Here is a 26,194-nt window from a genome sequence, read left to right as displayed (position 1 = left end):
GTGTTCCACACGCCACGCCATTTATCAAAGCAACCAGCCGCAAGCCCCTCTTTCACCGAGAAAGGGTCATCCACCAAATGAATGGCTGACACGAACGCCACCTCTAACCATTCCACAAATGGCTCTTCCATGGTACAGACTTAAATCAGGCAATACTTCCACAGCTGTAATATCTTTGATATATTACTGCATGGTATGGGGGGCGCACAGACATGTAGGCCAAGTGGTTGCTATACTTGTGCCATTGCGTTGCCGTTCGGATGTTTGACCCAGGACCTAGAGGTTTTGGGTTTGAATCTTCTGACATGCCACCAATGTTGTGCCCATGAATTTTCTCACTTAACCCAGGTATAAATTGAGTATCATGGAACGTTACGAGGTCAAAGAAAGAACAAAAATGAATGCATTGTTTGGTATAGACTATATTCAGTCTATATTCAACCTTCGTGATGACCATTTTCAAAATGAAGGCAACTTATTTTTTGTCAAACTTTTTTTATTTGAATAATTTTGGGGATTCTAGGATGTCACCCATATAATCAAATTAATTTAAAGATGCCTAAATAATGCTTAAAATGTTCCTGCTTTAAAAGAAAAGCAGATTGTACTTTCTCAGGTTTGTCCACTGTTGCCTGGTCCACTCCTCAAGATGGATAAGTAAAACTTTAAGGAAATAAATGGAGAAGGAAACATTTCCAGGATGTATCTCCAGTTTTATCTCCATTTCCCCATAATGACTCCCAGCCCCGTGCTCAGGTGTTACCCGCTGTTTGGTTTACTGCTAATCGCGGCCCACGCAATAAAGGGTAATTCTACGGCAATAAGACGTGCCACGACGTGACAGAACTGAAGACGGCCTCCGAGACAACCCGGGGTCGGGATCACGATTCCCCGCTATCTTGTTCCGCAATCAATACTTATATAACCCTTTATTTTTGTCCTGATGTAACCGAGGATCAGTTGGGAATCCTTATGGGTTAAGCCTTAAGGCCACACCAATTTAATTTCTTGGTTCACGGATTTTTTCATAAAAAATATGGAGCGAGAGGGCGAAATGAAAATAAAAATAAAAATTGTCAAATGGTTGGGGTAAAGGTAACGGCTAATCCAAAACACAAAGAAAAAAAGTTTTCAGCTTGAAAAAAGTACAAATTTAAAACATTATTATTGTACAGTAACAGCATCTGTACCCGCACGTTAAGGAGCTAATAATATAAAGGCCAATTTGCTACACCAGAAAGCTGGTGAATGGTTTCATTAATGATGAAAATTTGCTGAGTGGTAATTTTTATTTTTATTTTTTTTTTCCAAAAAAAAAAGAGCGAGCGAATCCGTGAACCAAGAAATTAAATTGGTGTGGCCTAAGGCCTAAGTAAAAAAATGTTGTGTTTCTGATCACAGCCCTAAAAAAATAGGATCGGTATTGGTGTATGTTATAAGGATACTCTCATTTTTTTTAGATCCTGGCCGAAGAGACCCAACAAAATTTGATACATTACAATTTTATTAATTAGCAATCAGGCACTCAGGTAATAATTGTAATTATACAGACATAAATCGTACAATCACAAGTACAATCAATTTGTGTAATTATCAATAAACTGACTGACTTATGTCGAAGACAGATATTCTTACAGCTTGTCAAAGCATTTAGGTGTTAACAGAGTCTGATATACATCTAAAGTCCTTTTTGATTTTCGTTGTAAAATAAAAAGAAGTTGAATGAATGGATGAATGAATAATTATACTCTTTAAATTATGTCCTTTATTAGTGACCAATGAAAGGCTAAGGGGTTGGAAGGTTTTCACTGGAGTCGTTCGGAAACCCAAGTCACAACATTTTTACTTTATAAGGTATTGATACAAGACACAGACACCACACAAGCAAAACATTTCATCCAGCCAGTCTGGTACCAAATTAAACCCAGCTAGATCAAATCATACCTGGCCCATCATATTTCCACATGTCCCACGGGGATTTACTGTGTATGGAGTTGTCACAGACAAGCAGAAACATCTGTTTGGTGGGCCATTCTAATTCTATTACTTCACTGGCTTGTACAAATAGAATACAACACAGTATATTCCATATGACCCAAGGTACCAGGTTTTTAGCTAGGATTTTATCATAACTAAATATAAGGGTCCAAATCTCTTGCGGTAAGTGATACTGTAAATGCAGAAATGTTCGCGGTGGATTAATGTTCGCGGTTTTTGCGGTGACCACTTCACCGCGAACTTAAAACCTATTTTCTATTATGGTATTAGACTGCAGTCTATGGTGTTACCGCGAAATTAAAACCACCGCGAAAAGTCCTTTTTTCTGTTAACGCGAAATTAAATCCCCGCGAACTTAAATGCATTTACAGTACTATACGACTATTGTGGGGGGGTCAGGGAGCATCCACCTTTCATGGTGCAGAGTTTTCGAGAATTTTAAGTTAAAATGGTGTACTTTAAGGTATCCTCAGGGGCAAAATTACTGTCAGAGAGGTTATAATTTAAAAGACTGTGACCACAGATGACCTAGTGGCATCCCTGGTCAATCAGAATGTCATGCTTGTCAGAGGATCTGCTCCCAAACCTAAAAGCATTTAGTGCGTCCAATTTCATGTTATTTAGATAAAAAGATAATGCAATGACGCATGCCTGGCTAAAAGTCTGGCCAGAAGTTGAGAAAATTTTTTGTCCTCAAACAAAAACTTTTCATCAAATCCAATGTCTGAATTTCGTGCTTAAATTTTTGACAACAGCACCTGAAATAAATGCCAAATGCATTCAAATCATTCGATAGAAGCAAGTGCAATACAACTTTCAAGCCTGTGCAATACTGTAAAATAATGACCAGTTCGGAACACCTGTAACAGTATTGAACGTTATCACAACATATTTGAGAATACGCTATGTTACAATCATTTATGTCATACCCACCCAAGAAAAAATGGAATTTGATGCAAAATGCACCAAGACTAGAGTTGAGAGAGTTTTGTGTCCTCAAACAAATAAAATTGTACCAACTGCAATTCAAACATCCGAATCCCATTTTTAAACTTTCAACAACAGCGCAATCAAAGTGCATTTAATTTAAAATTTGTTCTATACAGAATCTCAGAGTAAAACCCCATGTGATAACCACAGTAATCACACAGTCCAGAACACCCGTATCAAACGTTATCCGCCCATTCCTCATTAACTGGGAAAATTGGAGGTAGAAAATTGAAAAAAATAAAGTTGTCCAAAACGCTTACCTGCTGGTATGAACTTGTTACCACTTATATCGACTATCTTTTGCTATTTTTGTCTGGTGCTAACACGCTTAATTTTGGAGATATTTGATTTTTAGTAGGCCATGCCATCTTTCCTACAATTTCGTAATAAAGAGCATATTACTACACAGAGAAATGTTCCAGCAAGTAATAGTGGATTAACAACAGCCAAATTAGCAAATTTTCCAGCCCAAAACCTTCAAATTACACGCCAATGAGAAATATTTAACCGCCGTGTCATTTGTTTCAGAATAATCATCAAAATTACTAGCTATTGAGTTTGCTACATTTGTATAAAAGTAAATAAATGATATATTTTTTTCTGATCTGAAGACAAACCGTTTAATACTCCTTAATTTTCACCCTGTAGGATGGGATAAGAGCGATAGAATATATTTATGAAAATGGTTGGAAGCAGGCGATATCTATTCTACAGGTAAATGCCAATGAACTGTGGTAACGTAAATTACAGAATCTCTAACATTTGGAGGAAAGCCGAATAGTGTACATACTGGCTCAATTTGAACTGATCAGGTCATGTTCGTCTATAATGCTGGACCTCTTATCTTCATGTTGCTAACTCAGAGTAGCAAAAAAGTGTATCTTTGTTATCCGGAATACCCGTATAATCTTGTTCGTCCTGTGCCCACCCGGACTCTGCGGAAAGACACCCAAGATATGCAAGGTCTCTATCTTGGCGGGGTCTATTTAAATACATGCTAAGTAACAAAGGATTCACGCAATCACACGCTCTAGGTCAGAACCGCTTCGTCCTCGCGTCCTTCAATCAAGTCTTTGGGAATAGCAGGACATGATGCGATGGCAACATGCACCAGATGGACTGGGCCTTTCTAGCACAAGCTTTCGATATTGGAAATACAACAAACTAAACACCAGTTATCGCACTTCTTATAAAACATTTTTTAATGTCAGGACAATCTTTGTTCGTGGAACAAACACAATGTCACATCAATATAGAATGAATGTGCTACCTAACAAAATGTCCATCCATACACCTTATATCGTGTGGTTCAATAATACCGGCAGAGAGAACTGTGTAATATGTGTATAACAAGGTTTTTGTTGATGAGCAAGGCTATAAACAACAGTGAATTTTCCAAAAGAGAGCTGCATGTGTAAAGGCACTGGTCTGTTCTACAGTTATCCTGGCAGCCTGTCCCTTTATACTAATGCCACATGATTACATGACAAGCCTGACGTTATATAGATCTTGACTTTATAGAGTGGGATTGGTTTCACAAATAGCTTTCTGCCTTGAACCATGTGTCTGTCCATGTAAAACAATTCTGTGCATCAATTCTGTGCAGTCACGACTGGTTGAAAGAGTAGTTTGCTTCTAATTAACAAGATTTCCAACCTAAACAAGCAAAGGTGAAAACTTCGGAACATCTAATGATAGTGAAGTCTTAACTTAAGTTAGCTATTAACTTCTGCAGCCCATATGCTTTTGATCATGGAGCTTATAACTCAATGACAAGTCCTCAATGTAGATAACGTGGCGCTAGCGTAAATAGTGTCGCTGATTTACCGCCGTCTGTAGCACTGTGTAAAACGAGAAATATTTCTGTGACACGAATCTTGACTACATTGACCTTCATAATTAGCTGATCATAATCTCTGTTGCTATTTAAGACAAACATGCTTGAAACGTACCTTACTTCATCAGTCAGTGTTGAGCATGAATTTCTGTCATTCCAGTCGTGTGATCTTCAAAAAGCGCGCGAAAATGACGACAAACTTGGACGAGTCTACTTTGACAACAGGGGTTTATTTTGGTTCAGTCCAACCCAATATACATTTATTCAACTTGGTACTATACATTCCGTGTAATGTTGATTATTGAAGCATCAGATATCAATATAAACACCCGCATCTTTCCAAGTTGGTGCATGTCAGGTTTATCATTTGAACATCGTTCCTGTAACAGTGGGGTTCTAGCGCTGCCAAACTGACCACGCCAACAGCTCTTGAGCTTTTGGTGTTGTGGTTAGCACGTTGGATTTGCGATCCGGCTGCACGGGTTCGGCGCGGGTTCGAATCCCGGGAGTCGGGGTGTTGTTTCTTTCTGTCCTTACTCGCCCCTCGTATTTCTACATTCCTATGAGAAATGAAAAGTCCCAGCATCGTAAAATTCACTGAAACAGGAACATATAAACAGGCTGCATTGTGACTCTATGGCAAGCCAAGCCCACCTACAGTAACATTACAGCAGATAATCATCAGAACACCCGATGACATGTTGAAGAAAAAAAATGGTAACGTAAATTATCTGGTAACGTAAATTATACTTATGCTTTTAATGATAAATAAAATTTTAACAAACAGCTCTGGAAAGATTAACTCTGCAGGCAATTACTTATCTGGGAGCATTCTTTCCTATGAGTACAAAAGTAATAATCTTTCTATAATTCTAAGGGACTTATTATGGTAACGTAAATTATATCAAAAAAGTGACAAACGGCCTGAGATTGGCGGTTATAGTCATGTTTCCAACATTCGTGTTTTATGTGTTCTGTCATTTGTTTGTTACGCAACACCACTGTTTAGCAGATAAAACAGTGAAAAAATTATCGGAAAATGTCTTTTCGTAAGCGAATTACACCCAACAGAAGTTCGGTAACGTAAATTATACAAAAGTTGGCGACAAGAATAAAACGGCATCTGACGTAAAAAGGTCGTCTGCTGGACAAGTTCATCAACACGTGACAAGCCGGCCTAAGTGGTTGATGTAAATTATGACTGAAAATTTAAAGAACTAACGTCTTTTCATTATCAGAATGCCACGATATTCACCTTTATAGCATTTCCGACACATGTTTTTAGCATGTTTCTAAGCAAAACCTTACCCGGGACGACCAAAAGGCAACTAACAATGGTGGGAAAACATTGCTTAGCATATTACTATCATGTACTTGTAACGGAAAAGGGCAAAATACGTAGTCATTGTGTCTTTAAAGAAAACTGTGGCCCGCTGCTTATGTGCGACAGCAATTTGCCCCTTTAACGAGGAATGGGCGTATCGCGGCCCAGGTATGACATAAAAGTGTGCATATCCAATACAATTACTGTATCCTAATAGTATGTGCTATCAACTGAACATGTAACTGTCTGATGAGATAATATTCTGAACATGTAAGTGATTTTGTGGGTAATATGTAATTTGATTTCCTTTCTAGATTTCTTGTCAGGAATCATATTTGGGTACTCAAAGGCCACAGTGATTTGATTTTTGGGCTCCATTTCATAAACTTTTGTTAACAAAATTAGTATATTACCTGATTTCTTTCTGAGTTCCTACTTTATGGGATAGGACTGAACCAGTGCATCTATTTTCAAGACCAGACATGTTTTGGCCACACCAATTCAATCAATTGGTTCTCGGAATTGCCCTATCCTATTTTACAAAAAAAATTTCATCACTGGACCTAACATTCAGCATATTTCCACCTTTAAATGATTAGCCATTCAACAACTTTCTGGTACAATTACTATATTAGCAAATTTGCATGATCATCAGCATCGTCATCATCATCATGACAAAAAATTGCAATGACAGCAATTCAAACATCTGAACCTGGTATTTAAATCTTTGACAATGGTGCAATCAGTGTGCATTCAAATGATTCTAGTTGGAAACTAGTGCAATGAGATTAGATTAAACCCCATGTGATAACCAAAGTTATCACACAGTCTAAATCACCCATATCAAACGTTATCACAGCTCAGGTATAAGTGCCCTATATCATGTTTATTACTCCTTACAATGCATGTAGGAGTCACACAGTTTCCTATTAGAATTTTTAGCTGTGCCACGACCTTCCCAATGCCATGACCTTCATCCCCCTACTAGGCCCTAGCACGAAGGTAATACTTCATCACATCTGAGGCTTGTTAGCTGGAAGTTGTATGCTATACATGTGTATGTACATGTACATGAAAACTTATCATTTTCTGTTTAGCCCTTATCTTTACCAAGACGTTTTGCAATTTTTCAAAGTACTTTATGCACTGTTGCAACATCTCGTGTAATTGCATTTCATTTCGCAGGGATTTAATTTAGCGATAGCGGGATAGTGGCTAGCCTGGATACCATACCCCAACCTCAAATATCTTTCGTGTTGGGGTCTGGCAGGATGGCTGTAGAAAGGTTCTTGAAGGCCCTTGATCAGAGGGAGGAGAACCTAGGATTGATGACCACTCACACCACAGGTAGAACACACCACAGTTGGTCAGCAGGCTATCACAGTAGCGAATCAGGTACTCAGTGGTCACTGTTATGGATTCAAAAAATACAGTTGGGGGTCTTTAACCAATCATGGTAGGGTGTAATTACCTCCTGCTGATCCTGCTATTGTAACTATTGGTTTAGTTTTTTGCCCACTATAAGGGGCAAAATTGAAAAGAGTTCCTACATGATGTATGTCATCCTGCCAGACCCCTGCACGATAGATACTTGAGATCGGGCTGGGGTTTGGTAACCAGGCTAGATAGTGGCTGGTTCGTGGTGGTTTTAAGTTTGCGGTAGCGCCATAGTGCACTGTAGTCACATACTGTAATAGATTAACGTTTGTGGTGGTTTTAATTTTGTGGTAAGCGCAAAAAACGTTAAACATACATCCACTGCAAACATTTCTGCATTTAAAGTTGTTTCTGAAAAAAATCTGGGAGCCAACATATTAAGATGGCGCAGCCTCACAATTGTATATGTATTTACCTATACATTAGCCTGGGTACCATCCGGATAGTAGTTCGCTCCTACGTTCGCTTCTGCTATCCGTCTGGAGATGTCAGTTAATGAGCGAATCAAGGAATATGCTCTAGAGCGCTTGTTCGATGACAACAGGCCTCCCCCGAGCGGGTGGAGGGCTTGTCCTATGTTGGAACGTCTGTTTGAACGACCCCTTGAATCCGTTCCATATTTTGCTCATGTGTAGGGACCAATCAGCGCCTGCTTCCAAAATTTGGACGATTCCAGACGTTAAGATGGTCCGCGTTCCCAGATGGAAGCACAGAGAAGCGACTGTATATAGTGTATTAATGAATGTCAGAGCTAAGAAGCGACTGTATATAGTATATAATGAACGCCGGAGCAAACTACTTTCTGGATGGTGCCCAGGCTACCTATTCATAGGATGATTCCTGACCTTAACCTTGTTAGGCTATCTGGGCCTGCATATGGTATATATACTTAATAAGATCAGCTGTGCCACGACCTTCCCAATGTCACAACCTTCACCCCCTAGTATGAAGGTAACACTGCATCACTTCTGAGGCTTGTTAGCTCAGTGGGACGGTGTATATGCAGAATGTAGATACAGAATTCTTTACCCTCGCCAAAATGTTTACACTAAAATCTGTGCATCTGTGTACAGCATAACTCGAGAAGCCTTTGATGGATCCGGTACTTTTTTTCGTGGGAAAATGCAATGTCACTTGGCTTGAAACTAGGCTATGTTCACAAAATTACCCAAAAAGTGTTACATGAAATGAAAGTATTTTGTTTTTGTTTTCCCCTTTGGACGCAATATAAACTGACAGTGAACCAGAGAAAACAACAACAAAAATGTTAGCACGATGCGACAGGATAGAATTATAGTGGGAAGGGGGGCGCTGGGGACCCTGGCTCACGGCACCCACGTGGCCTCTGCGCTTCTGCCTTCTGCTTCTGGTATTGTCTCAGCGGGCGTTAGAAACAAGCTTCTCTGGAGATCCCTTAGATAGAATTCTTAAAAAGTCCAAGTTCTCATATTTTTTGTATGCCGATTTCTGTCCAATAAAGGGACAGCTAGAATAGGCAAAATTTTTGTCCGTCCTGAGCCACACTGTGACAAAATTCTGTCAAAGGACAGAAGCACAGGCACTAGCTAGATTCCTAAATTGTAGCCAGCACCCGTCCTTCCATATGAAATCTTTTACCAAAACAGAAACTGCCAACAAGCTGCTCAGTCTACCAGCAAAATTTACACGTCAAAATGCAGGAAATAGCGCTTCAGAGGGTCTATAGATTGCTAAATTGTTTTGGAAGCATGTCCCCAGACCCTTCCTTGGAACGTTGCACCTATGATAGAATTTCCATTCAAAATTGAGGAGATGGAAAATTATTTCAGGCTGGCTACAACAATGCTATAACGTTTTACCAGAACCACAAAATTTTTTTCCTACGGCCTTTAGCATACATGTAAGTTTACAGGCCAATCTCTAACTATAAACATAAGTGTAAAGTGTCCAGATGCTCTGTTTAGATAGTTTAAAGTTTGGTTTGGACACAGATCCCCAAACTGTTTGGTAATCCCAATAGTGGGTGCATCTAACTATTCTAAGATGGGAAGTTCAGATAGAAGGTTTTGTTAAGGACGTGGCACTGCCACTAATAAGAACCTGGGCAGATGTGGTGGAGAGTTTTCCAGATAAGATGAACTCCAGGTCAAAGTGAACATGGTATCACTAGCGGAGATCTAAATCCAACCAAAATAAAGGTGCCAATAGAATTGAAGACAGGGGGTACATTTTAGTCATCAAGCTTACAGGCATTGGAAGGGTGAAGAATATGCTAGATATTTTATCATTGTGGTCAAGTGGCGTGTGTGTGGCATGATAGACAGCATTTCTTGTCCAATTTTGTCCGTTTTTGACCAAACTGTAAATCGTAAAAAGCTACAGTAAAATGAGAAAATACATGCGGTAAATTGCTACAATTTACATTTGTATTAGAAAATATATATGGTAACGAATGTCATAGAATGTCAGATATAAAGTCAATTCCAATCAAAGAATAAAATAATTGAAGATGTGAAAGGATAAAAATGAAGAAGCTATAATTGTTCAGGTACCTATTCTCGGTGTCACTGTTTATTCATTTGTTCAACCTTCCTGACCACTTAGATTTCATAATGAAGTCAAATTTTTTTCAGAGAAAATTTTATTCGCACGCTCGCATCATTTTGGAGTTCCCAGAGGATGTCAACCAATTTGGTAGTACTCGAATCAACATGACCTTAAAAGGGGAGATGCATAATTTCATTTCAGCAAACGTCCATTCAATTGCGCGTTGATAATAGTAATTACTATCTGCACCAGTCATTCGTTAATATTCATAAACTTAACCTCAGGGAGTGTGTGTCATCATCATCTTATGAATATTCATGACCCTATTTAAGCTAGCATATGGCTCACAGATAAGGCCCCAAAGGTGATGATAATCAGGCAGGGCCCCCTAGGTTTCTGAAGATCCTCCCTAAGCACAAAATCAGCCATATCTTCAATCTTAATAGATTAATTTAGAAGCTTCTTGTCCAAAAAGATTAGAAGCATAACTTAAGCTTAAGAGATTAGATTAAATGAAAAAATTAGCAACACTTCAAAATTGTGAATTAACAACAACATATTCTTCCCCACTTCCATGGTCATGTTTGATTTATGAATAGTACCAACTCTGACCTGCCACTTCCTGAATCAGATTTAGGAAGTGGCAGGTCAGAGTTGGTACTCATAAATGGAACATGACAGGGAGTCCATGGAAGAGGCTACTACAGTTTTAATTTACAGGGGAGGGATTCATGTCATGTTTGATTTATGAGAAGTTCTGCCAACTCTGAACTTCCACTTCCTGAATCAGATTTAGAATAGAAAGTGGCAGGTCAGAGTTGGTTATATACTTGGAACATTTACAGGGAGTCCATGGAAGAGGCTACTACAGTTGTAATTCACAAGGGAGGGATTGTCATGTTTGATTTATGAGAAGTTCTGCCAACTCTGACCTGCTTGAATCTGACTTTTGGGGTTATACCTTCTATCCCTTTTAACCAAACTTCAAGAGTGTGGATGTGCCTAGAGCATTTAACTGCCAATAACAAAACTATAGACATAAGCCAACAAGACAAACACAAAAACACCAGGTGGATGCAAAACCTCCATTTCACGGAGGTAAATACAAAATGCTTTTGCCTGCTCCATAAAGACTAATACAATCTAATAGGATAAGATGAATACATTTAGTTAAGCCGTGTTCTACAATTATGCCCCTATTAGTTACCTTATCAGAATTGTAAGTGTAATACAGAGATAAACCCAATCCTTATCAAATCCTGTTGTGTGTGGTTCCCACCCAAATCAAAGCATATCTGTTGCTAATCCACGTTTATCCATGGTATGCTGTGTGTGTCTGTTTTTTTCAGAAATCAGTTTAGACTGTAAAGAATACATTAAGGTGCATGCAAAGAAGATCCGGCATTACAAAGAGGATATAAACATGTTATCTGGATATGGTATATAAGGGTTCTAGCTCGGATCAGGCTTTTAGCTAAGACTAGTAAGAGTTTATTATAGGGGGTCCAAATTTCTTGGTGAGTCGCAGTAAGTAATACAGTTGTGACTATTTTTGTAGGGGCGGGTCCAGGGGTATCCACCTTCTATGGTGCAGAGTTTGAAAGAATTTTAAATTAAATGGTGCATTTAAAGGTATCCTAAGGGGCAAAATTACTGTCAGAGAGGTCACAGTAGAAGACTGTGACCACAGATGACCTAGTGGCATCCTTGGTCAATCTGTCCATCATGTCATGCTTGTCAGAGGATCTGCTGGACAGTGTAGGGGGGTCTACAACTGTGCGTCCAATTTCTTGCAATTTTAAGAAAAGCGTGTCCAAATGACGCCAAGACGCATGCCTCAGGCTAAAAGCATGTTTTAGTGTCACAGTGGTGATAATGGCGAGGTAGTGTTGCAACTAATCAGGGGATTTTTTTGTAAGAGGGGCTTGGCCCTTCTAAAGTGAGGAGATAAAAATATCATGCAAATGAAAAAGCAATATTTTCAAGAAAATGCAGGATATTTCCCTCACAGCAATTTGCCTTTTGTCGAGCTACTCACACTTGTAATATTTTACAATTTCAATTAGGCAAGCCCGAAGCGTTGCAAAAATATTATGATCGTTCCCCATGAGGCATTGCCAAACAATAAACATAATTTATGCAACTTGATTCATTAATTCAATTACTGTGATAATGAATTTTGTACTTCTAAACATGTTTTGTGAAACTTTTTTGTCATAGTACAATGACATGTGCGCAAATGTTCTTGACAAAAGCAGTTCCTTCTTGTGCATTTTTGTGATATAGGTGGAATACATGTATTACTATCACATCAACAAGTCTATTACCATGGACATATTAGTCAAGTATTACATGCATATGGTTGCTTCTATTGAACATACAGTCATGACAGAAGAAGAACACACCAGTAAAAATAAAATATTCCCCCTATTGCAGGAAACATAAAAAGTTTGCATTCTAAGGGACTATCATTGACCATTGATCCTATCATTGATCTTGACATAACCTGTCAATATTGATCAGTATTGATCTGACAAATAACAGGTGTGCCCACCTGCCAGGAGTGTGGGGATCTCACCTGGGCTGATGGGAACACGATCAATGTCTGGTCATCTCAGGTGAGATCGCTTTTTAAGGGCCAAACAAAAGACTGTGACAGTCACTAAGTTATAGCACAAATTTGAGTTGGAAATGATTTAAAATGAAATATCTCACAACAAGCCCAAAGAGCTTCTAAGTATGGGATTCTTGTGGGATTTACAAGGGAATGATCAAAGATACTCAAACTGGAAGTTCTGCTGCAGTACCTATGAAAGCTTCCAGGGGGCCAGCCCCATTTTTTTTTCTTTTACCAACATACCAGTGCATAGATCCAGCCATCATACTGTTCACAAAAAATAAACGCACACACGAAAACACAGCCTCCTTGATAAAGGTAATGATTAATGTCATGCGACTCAAAAAATATACACTAGACTGTACAGCAGCAAAGAAATTGAATCCACAACAACAAGGTCACATACTAGGGGGTCCTAAATCGACCTTGACCTTCGTCCTTCCAATGTCTACCCACAAACAAAATACATGTATCATTGTAATCCATTACAATTCTGAGGTTCTTGAGTTATGCTGACTACAAAATCCAGAAACACACACACACACACACACACACACACATACACACACACACACACATACATACAGACAAAGGCACACACAAACACAGACAAACATTGAAAGAACAACAATATCTCCATTTTCATGGAGATAAAAAAACAAAAGTTATTCTAAAATCACTGCACTGCTAGTGGGGGATGGGGTTTTGTGTATTTCTGTCAAATTAGAAATGTCCAAAATATGCAAATTAACCTATTCCCAAGGGATCTAAAAATCTTTTTTTTTCAAACCCAAAATTCAGGCAACAGATGGGAAATTATATCATAGGTTCAAATTTTTCTGCCTTAGAATTCCTTGCTGCACATTTTCTGACATATTTCAGGTACTTTATTTTTTCAAGCGCAAATTTTTCACGCGCACGCACATATTCTCCATGCACAGAAAACCTGTTCCCGCTAGTGAGGGTGCTACGTATTAGGCCTTAGTTAGCCAGTAATAATCTGAATGTTTGCCTTCGCTACTGAAAACAAATACTGTAGCACTGGAGTACAAGTGCTGTGATTGAGGCCCTCTAGATAAACTAAAAGGAAATTGCTCAGCCAGACGTCATAAAATTAGCCTGATTCGTGATTGAACCACTTGTGTGGCGTGCACTTGTGGGTGCCATTGAAGGAAATTTGGAAACAGCATGGAGTGACGTATGCCAAGGTTCAGAGGTTAGCAACCCTGTTTCAGGACTACAAGGTCACAGGCATGGATCTCACCTGATCTATAGTCAGTCAGTCAGTCAAAGTCCTTTCGGCTCCTGATGGCGCATAAGGCAGCGCCCATCTCCATTTCAGTAGCTCTGGGCCACACAAGTTTGTGCAATCACTATGTACAGCAGGGGGCTAGTCCACTAGTAGTGGTATTTTTTTAAGTTCCATATACTCTTTCCAAATGCTGAGTGCTAAGCAGAGAAAGTACATGTAGCATGCACCAATTAAAGTCTTTGGTATGACTCGGCCGGGGATCAAACTCATGACCGACGGAAGGTGAACACTCTACCCACTTAGCCATTCCACCGGCCTGATCTCTTAACAGTCTTACTCTTAGACAATGTAGATTCAATTATATGGATGACAACCATGCCTGCTTCAATTTTGGTCCGTTGACCAAAAAAAAAAAGTTTTGACCTTACTGTTTATCATTGTTTTCATACAAAGCAGCTGCAAAATGAGTAAATATAATTTTTATGCAGGTCCTGCATAAGATTAAGGAAAACCGCAGTATGACTATAAGTGATTTACTAAAAATCTTTGGCCTGGAGAATGCCCAAGTTAGGTTCACTTAATGAAAGTGAAAGTAATATTGATCCAGTTAAGCTCACTGAGGAGCTACTGTAAATGCAGAAACTTTCGCGGTGGATTCATGTTCGCGGTTTTCACGGCGGCCGCTTCACCGCGAATTTAAAACCACCGCGAACATTTTTCTGTAAGATCGTATAACAGTAAGAAACTACAGGGCATGCTGCTTCCACGAAATTAAAACCACCGTGAAAACTCCATTTTCCCGCTACCGCAAAATTAAATCTCCGCGAACTTAAATGCATTTACTGTATTCCTCCACTGGTCGTGACAGAGAAGACAAATGCTATGTACAGTATTTACAGGTTCATTGTACAAGGGAAATTTCCTTCGCTCTTTTTAACAAGCACCATGAACAATGGGACCACGGCTTGACATCCTGTCTTAAGGACTACAGCTCTTTCTGGTTGGATGTCATTGTGTAACGCAAACAGAATCGAACACATGTAGCTTTTAGTTTCAGAGGAAGGGCCACTAACCACTGGACTATACACGCTTCATCAAACTCAAAGCTTCTACTAGTTCTAGTTCTAGTAGCCCTTCTGTTGGTAAGGCCTCATAGGAGAGAATTGTACAATACAGGTTGTGAGAAAATAGTTCAACAATGTTGTAAAAGGAATAAAAAAATATATGGACACTTGAATTGTTAATCAAAACAACATTTCACACAGCAAATTGACACCTGCCATATCACGATGAATAATACATAAGTGTGGTCCCTGATCATTGAGTTCTTAATTGCCCATTCTTTCAATTCTGTACTAGTATTAAGTCTGCACATTAGACGAAGGCCCAACCTAATTTCCAATTTACTCATTTGTGATTCAGTCCTCCCTTGCCCTTTATTTACAAGGCCTAGAGAAAAATTGTTTTGTTTCTGGTTACCAGGCTTTTAGCTAGAATCTTATTACAGGGGGTCCAAATTTCTTGGTGAGTCATGGTAAGTGATATAGGTACAACTATTGTAGGGGGTCCAGGGGCAATCCACCTTCCATGGTGCCAGAGTTTTCAAAAAAAATTTAAGGTTAAATGGTCAGGAAGCATATGGATATTGTATTTAGATTTACAAGTAGAATTATTTTATTTGGTCCTTTAGGCTATCCTATCCTTCTGAACACATTGTTATTAATTGCTAAAATGTATATCTTTAAATGTAGACATTTAAAAATTCCTACAATAGATGGCTTTTTAGCCTATGTACATTATTACTACAAAGTAGAGTACATCATTGCTCAAAACTTACAGAAAACCGAAAAACACTTGTTAAAGTGGGGACCCATTGGTTATGCATTGTTAAATTAATTTAGTTGGGAAAATGCAAATTGTCTATCCTGGTTTAGGTTGCTTTTGTGTACATCCACTTTGTATTGTTGTGTCTTTTTTTCAAAAATGAATAAAGATTATGTTAAAAAAAAAGGTTAAATGGTGCATTCTAAGGTCACCTGAGGGGCAAGATTACTGTCACAGTGTCAGAGAGCTTCTACGTACTGTAACCACAAATGCTCCTAGTGGCATCACTGGTGAATCGAATTTCATGGTTGTCAGAGGATCTGCTCCCCAGTGTAAGGGCTTCTTGTGCATCCAATTTCTTCTGGCCAAATAAGGCATTAGTGTTGTTTCCATGTACCTAAGCTCTGCAACAGACCTGAGTCAGCTTACAGATGTACCCTATGTGGCAGAGACTGTCATTCTCGTATAGGACTGTTTAGCCACAGTCGACGCTGTAGGGCTGATATCAATTAGGATTTTACCATGGTCAATATTGACCGAAGGAGGCCATATATATATATAAATTTTCTGTACCGGTACCCACCAATACAAATCAACCCTAGCAAAAATTTTAAAAACTGTAATGATCATAAACTGTACATTTTTGGAGGCCTTATCAGGAGTATGTAATTTATGCAATTCTATGGAATAGTTTTAGCAATATCGATACTTCAGTCAACCTTTCATTCATTCATTCATCCATCCATTCATTGTAATGCTCCAAGACAGGTGGGCATCATACATATGCAGGCTTTTAGCTAGGATTTTATAATAGGGAGTCCAAACTTATTGGTGAGTCGCTGTAAGTGACTATTACATAGGGGGCTCCGGGGGCATCCGAATTCCATGGTGCAGAGTTTTTGATGATTTTAACTTTAAAAAGTGCATTCTAAGGTATCCCAAGAGGCAAAAATACTGTTCCAGAGGTCACAGTAGAAGACTGTGACCACAGATGACCTGGTAGCATCCCTGGTCAATCAGAATTTCATGCTTGTCAGACAATTTTTCCCCAGTATAGGGAGTCCAGGGGCATCAAATTTCTTGTTATTCTAAGAAAAGGGAGTCCAGATGACTCCTTGACACATGCCTGGCTAAAAGCATGTACATATGTATAAGAATCGAATTTTACACTTGGTACAAAAAACAAAGGAGACTAATTAATGCTAATTCATAGTGTTTTTACAAACAAATGCTCAGCCACCCTTTCATCCATCCATTTACAACAATGCTTTGGGACAGGTAGACACAATTTTCTGTTAGGTAGAAAAAAACAAGGGAGAATGATTATGCAAATTGATGCAATGGTTTTATCAACAAATACTCATATATCAGCTACCCTTTCATTCATTTACCGATTCATTCATTCACTCACTACAATGCTTTGGGACAGGTAGACACCGGTGACTGTATAATAATAACTCTGAAATTAAGGTAGAAAAACAAAGGACATTAATTAGAGTCCTAGAGCATTTTCTTTTACTAGTTTTAGACACACTGAATCTAATCCATGTGCTGTAACAGTGTAGTGATTTTACAAACAAATGCTAATCCACCCTTTCATTCATTCATTCATCCATTCACTCACTACAATGCTTTGGGACTTATAGATATAGCAGGTGCATAATAATCAATCTATAAAGTAGAAAAATGAAGGAGAGTAATTAGAGCCCTAAAGCAATTTCTTTTAGATAAACTGAAACTAACATGCATGCTGTAACATTGTAGTGGTTTTAGAAACAAATGCTCCGCTTTCATTCATTCATTACGGCTTTGGGACAGGTAGACACAGGTGTATAATAATAACTCATAAATATAATTAAGGTAGAAAAACAAAGGACATTATTAGAGTCCTAGAGCAATTTCTTTTACTAGTTTTAAGCAAACTGAATCTAATCCATGTGCTGTAACATTGTAGTGATTTTACAAACAAATGCTAATCCACCCTTTCATTCATTCATTCATCCATTCACTCACTACAATGCTTTGGGACTTATAGATATAGCACGTGCATAATAATCAATCTATAAAGTAGAAAAATAAAGGAGAGTAATTAGAGTCCTAGAGCAATTTCTTTTAGACAAACTGAAACTAACATGCATGCTGTAACATTGTAGTGGTTTTAGAAACAAATGCTCCGCTTTCATTCATTCATTACAATGCTTTGGCATGGGTAGACGCATGTGTATCAATCTATATAATTAAGGTAGAAAAACAAAGGAGATTAATTAGAGCCCTAGAGCAATTTCTTTTAGACAAACTGAATCTAATCCGTGTGCTGTAACATTAACAAGCGCGTGGGATGCGCCTTGTGCGCACTGTGGGGGCGTGAGCGTTTTTCATATACCACCTAATCACTTCCCCTCCCTTCCACAATCACCACCTTAGATGTCAAAAACCATCTGGTAGAGGACGAGGGTGTGTACGGGCAGGGTGAGGCCTCCTCCCGCCCCTTGGGGTTACACCATCCCGGTGATCGCTCGGGACAGGGATCGGAGGTCAGAGGGTTGTCTGAAATCATGAGGGACGCACCTCACATCTCATGACTACCAGACAACGGCCCAGCCACCTGCAATTATTTTACGCGCCTCCCGATAAATTAAGTGGCGAGTAAAAAAAAAATGAGGACACTCGTGACATACTGAAAGTCACTGTCGTTTCTTTTCCCTTTTTTTATCATAAATCCCTTAAGGTCTTTGTATAACGTAAGACTTGGGATGCATACGAGCGTATACGCACACCCACGCTCACTCCGCAATGGTGAATATCATGTTGAAGATATCGCAGAACAACTTTACATGATACGGAACAGAAGCGAGCGCGTATACGGTTGGAATCTTACACGCTAGATTCTTACGTTTCAACACCAACCTGCTGAACTGTTTACAGACACATGACTAGTTTTAACGATACGGAATTTGGCGTAATATCGGGCTGACAAAAATATATAATGGACCGAGAGAAGATCGCTTCGGGATGAGCGATGACATGTCCTTCTTACCGTGAATGGCGCGCCGTCAACATTGCCGACGGCAAAGCAGTGGTCGCCGGGGTTGACCGCCCCGGTCAGGACTTGGTGCTGTTTCATGAGCCGGGCACAACAGTTGATAATCCAGGGGAACAATTCATCGAAAAATAATCGTGAAAATGAATAGATATTTTTTTTTCCTAGGTGGGAACGACCGCCATGTTGGATTTGTAATCTCGCGAGAGTTGTGACCTTGCACGTGAGGTCACACGAGGGGAGTTGAAAGTTGAAAGTTCAAAAAGAACAGTGGATTGGATATTACATTATGAGAAAAGGGGGAATTAAACAGATATCTAGCTGCCAATACAGGAGTTCAAACTTTGTTATCGTAATGAAACAAAACGTGTTTTTAGTATACTTGTATTCTAAATATCCTGATTTAATTCTATATTTATTTAAGAATATTTATTTTAAAATATTACATTATATCCCCCATCAAGTTGCAAGTGGTCTGATCCAGCATGGCTGACGGCGAGGACGGGTCAGCTGCAGACGACAGTTGGTTTTTTGACTCTCTCGCACATCTCACGCCAGAACCGCCCACAAAAAGGACCATGTGTGACAGATGCGGGTACTATGCGCGTCTTTGCAAAGTTTCTATGTTCAGCGTTGTACTTTACTTGAGTTATGGCCAATTGGTAATGTTGTGGAAGACCGGCACAAATTTGGGGAGGGGGGCACTGCTCTCCTTGGCCTTGCTAGCGCTTGGCAATTGGTTCGCCCCTACTACGCATGGAGACAGTAAACCATGTGGTACTGATAAATAATCAGCTCTGAAAATCTAGTGTTGACAAATATACAAACGAGATAACACCACTCGAAGTCCAGAGATGATGTTTTTACACAATTACAGCATAGTATTTCTTTGCTATTAAAGTGTTCATGAGCTCTGGTATACATCCGATGACTTTTAGTATTGCATATCAGCACCACTCAGTCCCAGTTTTGATGGCAGTTCAACACTCGAAAACCCATCTCCGAAAACCAGTGCTTAGAAAAGTTCAGCACTTGAAATCCAGACGTGTCGGTCGAGCTCTTGTTCTTGATTTGTGACGTTGGCTTCAGCACTGAAGCAAGGTTGTCTAGAATTGATAGAATTGGAACACCTGTGCTGAAATCTTGGCAGTACTGGGCTGCTGCACAGGCAGACTTCTGTGAGAATTTGGTCTTATGCAATTTATGCCAATATAGATTAAGTTCTCAAAATGGTAAGAAGTGGTGATTTATGTCAAAGTGTTGGTAAACTTCTCAGAAAGATACTGGTGAAAAACGCACGAGCTTACCATTTAGAGATAAGCTGACGCAAGTCTGAGAGTGCGGACATGCTATTGCATTCTTGTCCATTGACAGTGAAGTTTAGTCGGTGGTGCGTGACCAAATTTTCACAGGGTCTAGGGGGTGAGTTAACCTGTCTGCTGTTTTTCGACTGTAGATTTAGCATTGGAACACCAGTTCTGTATATTTGCAGAGAATGAGATAACGTGTGTTTTTGACTCCCCCTCAGCCGGCCTGCGACAGTGTGCCTGTGTCCCTTCCTGCCCAGACAGCCGCTCCAGGTGTCCACAACAGTGTACATCATACAGCATCCACATGAGGTCAGTTTCATCACAGAACTTATAACTTTTCATTCAAATGTTTCTGTGTTTCTCATCTTTAGGCATAACATACCAGTTTTGTACAGAAAGTACCAGCTGCCTTAGACTGGTGGGCTGTAAGGTTTCTTCCACTCACACAGGAATCTTTGTATAATGGGTTCTTTAGCATGCTTAATTGCAGCTTTTAGCCAGGCATGGGACAAGCATGAAATTCTGATTGACCAGGAATGCTACAGAGTCATTTGTGGTAACAGTCTTTTACTGCGAACTCTTTCACAGTATTTCTGCCCCTCAGGATACCTTAGAATGCAATGAGGGACACAAATACTGTGAAAGAGGTCACAGTAGAAGACTGTGACCACAAATGACCTTGTGGCACACCTGGTCAATAAGAATTTTGTGCTTGTCAGAGGATCTGCTCCCCAGTGTCAGGACATCTAGTGCGTCCAATTTCTTGTTATTTTAAGAAAAGCGTGTCCAGATGATGCCATGACGCATGCCTGGCTAAAAGCCTGATGTAAACAGTTACGTGACTATCCCCCAGGAAACCCGTGTGCTGCGGACAGTCCCTCTCCTGGCGGCCTGTCTCCCTCCAGACAGATGTCATGTCATCAGAGGGAAGAGGTTCAAACGGGGACAGTGAGTATCTGTGTTTGTTTTATACATTTGTTCCACTCTTTACACATCATCTTTTGCATCTGTATACGTATTGTTCAACCACCTTTCAGCGTAATAAAGCATGGTATGTGTATCTATATACATCATATATATATCCATTGCATCCTCCCTTCAGTGTAACACACACTGACACCAGCTTCTATACCTATATCTGTGTAGCTGGAATAACCACCCTTCAGTGTAACGCTCCAGCTTCTGTATCTGTATAGCTAGTGGTATAACCGCCCTTCAGTGTAACACACCAGCTTCTGTACCTGTATAGTCGGTATAACCACCCTTCAGTGTAACACACCAGCTTCTGTACCTGCATGTGTAGTCGGTATAACCACCCTTCAGTGTAACACAACAGCTTCTGTATCTGTATAGCTGGTATAACCACCCTTCAGTGTAACACATCAGCTTCTGTATCTTTATCTGTATAGCTGGTATAACCACATTTTGTCATAACACACCAGCTTCTGAACCTGTATCTGTATAGCCATATGTGTTGTCCCCTTGCTGAAATTTTACTCAAGAATGCCTAAGAATTAAGGAGATACATGTATGTTGGCCTTACAAAAGAAGAATCTGACTCTTTGATTTTCCCATTTCTAGCCACCCTGAGCTTGAACAGATGCTATCCTCCCCGCACACCTATGTGCTCTACCCAAGTGAAGATGCCCTTGACATTGACCAGGTTGCCATAGCAACAAACCCAGCCAATCAGGACCCACCCCCGTACAACATGGTCATCATCGATGGTACCTGGACGCAGGCGCGGGACATTTATACAGCCAATGAGATCTTCCACTCCCCGAAACAGGTGAGGCCTGAATCTGAATAACATTACTAGGCACCTTACTTACATTTTAACATTTTCCCCAGGTAGGCTTTAGGTCCTGTCAACAGAAAGCATTGTCTCTTCCATTCTTCTCGATCTTGGAACATCCTCTCCTCCTCAAGTCTGTCTATTCTGCCCAATCTGTTCTCTGTCAGTATCTCCTGTATGGTGTCCCTCCATCTTTTTCTAGGCCTACCTGATGAGGGGCGCTTGCCCTTTGGTTTATGTTGGTAATTCTTCCCTTATCCATTCTTTCCACATACCCTAGCCATTTTGCTCTTTTATATGTCTTTTTGTATAGTTGGAATACTTTACGGATCCTTTGAGATAAAAGTTTTTTAGTCTGTTGGAAATCAATCTTTGTAGTTTGCTGATATTAGCCTGTTCAACCCTTCAAATAGTGTATCCGTTGACGATAATGTCAGTGTTTGGGGGGAGGGGTTCTGCCAAAGATCAGGTCTTCTGTTTTGTAACTGTAAGATGGTAAGAATACCTTTCTATGTATATCACCAGGTGAAGCTGAGTGGAACGGGAGTCAGTGAGTACGTGATCAGGACCCAGCCCACTGACAACAGTCTGTCCACTCTGGAAACTGCTGCTGTTGCCATGGCAGCGCTCGAGCGACGCCCGGAGATCAAGGAGGTGGGTGCCACTCTCTTTCCACCACCTCTCGTAGTCTCATATCTCTTTATGGTCATCTTGATTGAAGTGCAAGGAGCAAAGTGTGACAATTTACCAACAGTGATGTTAGAACTAGCTGGCACTTTTTGTGGCGTCTTAACTTTCGTTTTACAATGCTGATAGATAATGCTAGTTCCAGCCATTTGGTCTCGCAAACAAAGTTACATGTTGGAGTTACATGTATATTTTAGATTGTGATGTAAGAGTCTATAAATTTACAGTTTAACAGGTTTCTAATAGCAGAAACTATGTTGTCCGTAAATAGCAATTATTCATATAGTAAGGTTTTTTTATTTAGGCACAACCAGGGAGTACTTACTTCCAACGTTTCGATGTCTATGATGGTGTCTGATAGACATCAGAATAATTGCTATTTACGGACAACATAGGTTGTGCGTAAGGAACCTTACTATAAAACCTGTATTGGTTTAGTTTGTGTCCATGGGTGCCGCCATTTTGTTTCCCATAATGCTAAGGGGGTAGTTCATGGTGGGAAGTGTTGATATCATTTCTACAGGTTTTCAATGGTCTTGTCATCTATGATCTTACATGAATGATGACCTCCCTTCCACCCCACCCCCCTCCAGGTGCTGTTTGCCCCCCTGCGTGCCTTATGTAAGTTCCAGTTGGAGTGTGGAGCCCAGCCACACCAGAGCAAGGAGTATCTGAAGAGTAGGGGGCTCTACAAGAAGCCTTTCCCGCATCATCACAATAGTGAGTGCCGAGAGGTCTTCAAGAAAACTTCTCACAACTCCACAGGGGAAGCAGGGCTATGACGCAGGCTCTCTTCTAGTCTGATACTTAAAATGTTATTGTTTTAACTTGAAAGTTCTTCTGTGTTGGTAGAAGTCATTCTTGAAGTAATTGAACTGTAATATCCAACCCAAAAATTGGACTTACCCAAATTTAAAACTGAACAGCACCAGTCTTTGCCAAGGAATGAACAATCTACTGCTGCTGTGATGTCTCGTTATACGACTTCCTGCCACCTATGATCCACTGCTCACTGAGTCACATGTTTGCATAACGTGATGTCACAGTGGATTGTTCATTCCTTAACAAAGACTGGTGCTGTTCAGTCAAAACTTCTATGTGAGTCCAATTTTTGTGTTGGATTTTTGTGTTGGATTCTACAGTTAAATTAGTTCAAGAATGTTGTTGTTTCTTAGGGCTTGTTGATTTGATTATATAGATGACATCCACTCTTGCATTTTTGTGTTTCTAAACAGAAATGTCTTTGACCACACTATAGATGGTACAAAGCAGTTACAACACAGCACAGAGCAAATGTGTGCTAAAAATTGAACAGAAATATTGAAAATTGATTCTAATTTGTTGGAATGCAGAAGTCAATTCTGAAATCAAAGAAGAGGATGTGAAAGAAAAATCTATTATTCGATATATAATGTACCCTACTCTGTTAGTTCAACCTAGCCTCTTGACCACTTGGATTGCATGAAATGTTACATTTTCAAAACTTTTCTTCTTCTTCCTTTTGCACACTCGCATCAGTCTTTGGGTACCCTTAGAATGTCATCCATATAATTTGAACATAAAAACAGATGGTAAGAATAAATTCTGTACCTTTGTACACAAAGTTTCAGGGAGTAAGCATAATCAGATTCTAGAGGTTCTTCCCAGATTTCTGATTTCACAATTAATGTCCAGTATAATACATACATGATATGACATAAAAAAAGCAATTATGATCAAGTTGTGTTGATGAGATTACAGTTACAGTGAAAGTTGGGGAAAACTCTGAAAAGTTGCCACAATAATTTGTCGCCAACAAAGTGCTGCCTAGCTAGTGGGATACCCGCTGTAAAATGTGGACTTATGTGATGGTCACTAATCAATGTGTAAGTCACTTTACGTCATACCTGTGACGCGAAAACGTTCGATACGGGTGTTCCGGACCGGGCCGTAACTTCCGTATCAGACCGGTTCGAAAGGCGTATCACACAGGCTCCATTCGCATAAATTGAACTGTTTCGAGCGGGCCGAATACGGCACGGTTGGCAATTCGAATACCTGATTCGGACGTTGGAACATTGCTGTTGCAACGCTTTTTTGTTCGAGGGCACCAAATTTGTTCAACTTCTGGCGCATTTCGCATCAAAACATGGGTTTTCTCGGGTGGGTATGACATAATTAAAATACAACACGGTGTATTCTATATTTACCACACCACAGCATTTGGGTTGTCAGTTATGTACTTACAGTTAATAAGTGCGGTACTTTCCTGTTGGAACATGTATATTGCAAATCCGGCAAGTACAATATGATACATATGTTTAGCAATATTCAATAGTTACCTAAAGAACACCAGATTTGTCAAAACAGTAACTTTTCTCAAGGTAACGTTAGTTCACCATTATCCGTTGGGTAACCTATATCCGTTGCTTTTAAAAACTGGGTATTTGGGAATATCATGCCGAATATTTTCAAACATTAATGCCCTAATGCCCTTTTGCGTAGAGCGTAATCGGCCATTTTAATTTTACGTAGAGCGTAGACGGATCGCTTAATTCAACGTACAGCGTAATCAGTGCACTTTGCAAAGAGCGTAATTACCTTTGCCAGAATGGCTAAGGTTATATTTTGGGCTTGTGAGTCTGTCTGTCTGTGTGGGTGTTAACAGTATAACTCAAGAAGCCTTGGATGGATCCCGATAATATTTGGTAGGTGGGTAGGGGTCGGGAAAACGAAGGTCAAGTTCGATTATGGGCCCCCTAGCGGCTTGCTAAGGTACTGCAGCAGAATCTCAATTTTTGATATCTCGTCTTCTGGACATGCTGTGGTTATGATTTTTGAGTGGTAGATGGCCCTTGGGGCAGAGAGTAAGTGCTGTAAGTTTGGACCCCCTAGCGGCTTGTTTGGAACTGCAGTCGCCGATTTCCTTTCAAACTTTGGACGAGAATAACTCGACAACGTGTAGATGGATCGTCATGATTTTTGGTATGTAGATAGCCCAAGTAACAATGTACAAAATAGAATACTAATTATGCAAATCAGTAACTAATTTGCATAATTAATGAGGAAAGTTTATAAATCCACTGCATTTCATGATAGGACTTTCAAACTTGTCACATATATAGATGAGAAAGAGAGAAATATGAATGCATATTAATTATGCAAATGACGGCCTCATTTACATAATTAATGTTTGGCGTCGGGCGTGGCGTAACTGGTAGAGCTTTCGGCTCGGAATCTATGGGTCCTGAGTTCGATTCCCACCGTGCCCCCGACGTTGTGCCCTTGGGAAAGGCACTTTACACGACTTTCCTTCTGTCTGTACCGTGTATGTGGCATTGTTAATATAAGCTACAAAAACTTGAGTGCAGTGCCACATCGTCCTCGTCTGTCCAAAAGCAAATAGAAAAAAAAAAAAAAAAAATATTTTCAGGATATTGCAGTTTAAAACTACCAGCTGTCGACTTGTTGTGCCTAAATACCCTGTTTTTAAAAAGCAATGGATATAGGTCACCCAACGGATAAAGGTGAACTAACGTTAACAATGATGTAGTTACTGTGACACTAGTGTTGTTGTT

General features: G+C 39.8%; 2 protein-coding genes across 2 annotated transcripts in view; one reads left to right on the top strand and one right to left on the bottom strand.

Moving 5' to 3' along the window:
- Positions 1-19,072, bottom strand: part of LOC118410636 (dmX-like protein 2) — a 141,722-nt gene extending 122,650 nt beyond the window's left edge. Inside the window, exon 1 of the mRNA XM_035812420.1 lies at positions 18,843-19,072. Coding sequence (XP_035668313.1) covers positions 18,843-18,929 — 87 coding nt within the window. The 5' untranslated portion in view covers positions 18,930-19,072. The remainder of the gene's footprint in view (positions 1-18,842) is intronic.
- A 234-nt stretch (positions 19,073-19,306) lies between these two features.
- Positions 19,307-23,527, top strand: LOC118409277 (tRNA-uridine aminocarboxypropyltransferase 2-like). The gene is made up of 6 exons (XM_035810172.1): positions 19,307-19,440; positions 20,374-20,464; positions 21,009-21,103; positions 21,737-21,944; positions 22,476-22,604; positions 23,231-23,527. The coding sequence occupies exons 1-6, from the start codon at positions 19,331-19,333 to the stop codon at positions 23,417-23,419; spliced, it is 822 nt and encodes a 273-aa protein (XP_035666065.1). The 5' UTR covers positions 19,307-19,330; the 3' UTR covers positions 23,420-23,527.
- The last annotated feature ends 2,667 nt before the right edge of the window (positions 23,528-26,194 follow it).

Source organism: Branchiostoma floridae, chromosome 2, assembly GCF_000003815.2.
Source record: "Branchiostoma floridae strain S238N-H82 chromosome 2, Bfl_VNyyK, whole genome shotgun sequence".
Lineage (NCBI taxonomy): Eukaryota > Metazoa > Chordata > Leptocardii > Amphioxiformes > Branchiostomatidae > Branchiostoma > Branchiostoma floridae.
The sequence above is the reverse complement of the archived record's forward strand: the minus strand, read 5'-3'. Positions and strand labels throughout refer to the sequence as shown.

What these genes read in the sequence shown, in the direction of transcription:
- LOC118409277 (XM_035810172.1), top strand. Translation starts at nt 19,331, where the DNA reads ATGGCTGACGGCGAGGACGGGTCAGCTGCAGACGACAGTTGGTTTTTT. An exon ending in TCATACAGCATCCACATGAG is followed by an intron (nt 20,465 to 21,008) that starts GTCAGTTTCATC and finishes ACTATCCCCCAG; the next exon opens with GAAACCCGTGTGCTGCGGAC. An exon ending in AAGAGGTTCAAACGGGGACA is followed by an intron (nt 21,104 to 21,736) that starts GTGAGTATCTGT and finishes TCCCATTTCTAG; the next exon opens with CCACCCTGAGCTTGAACAGA.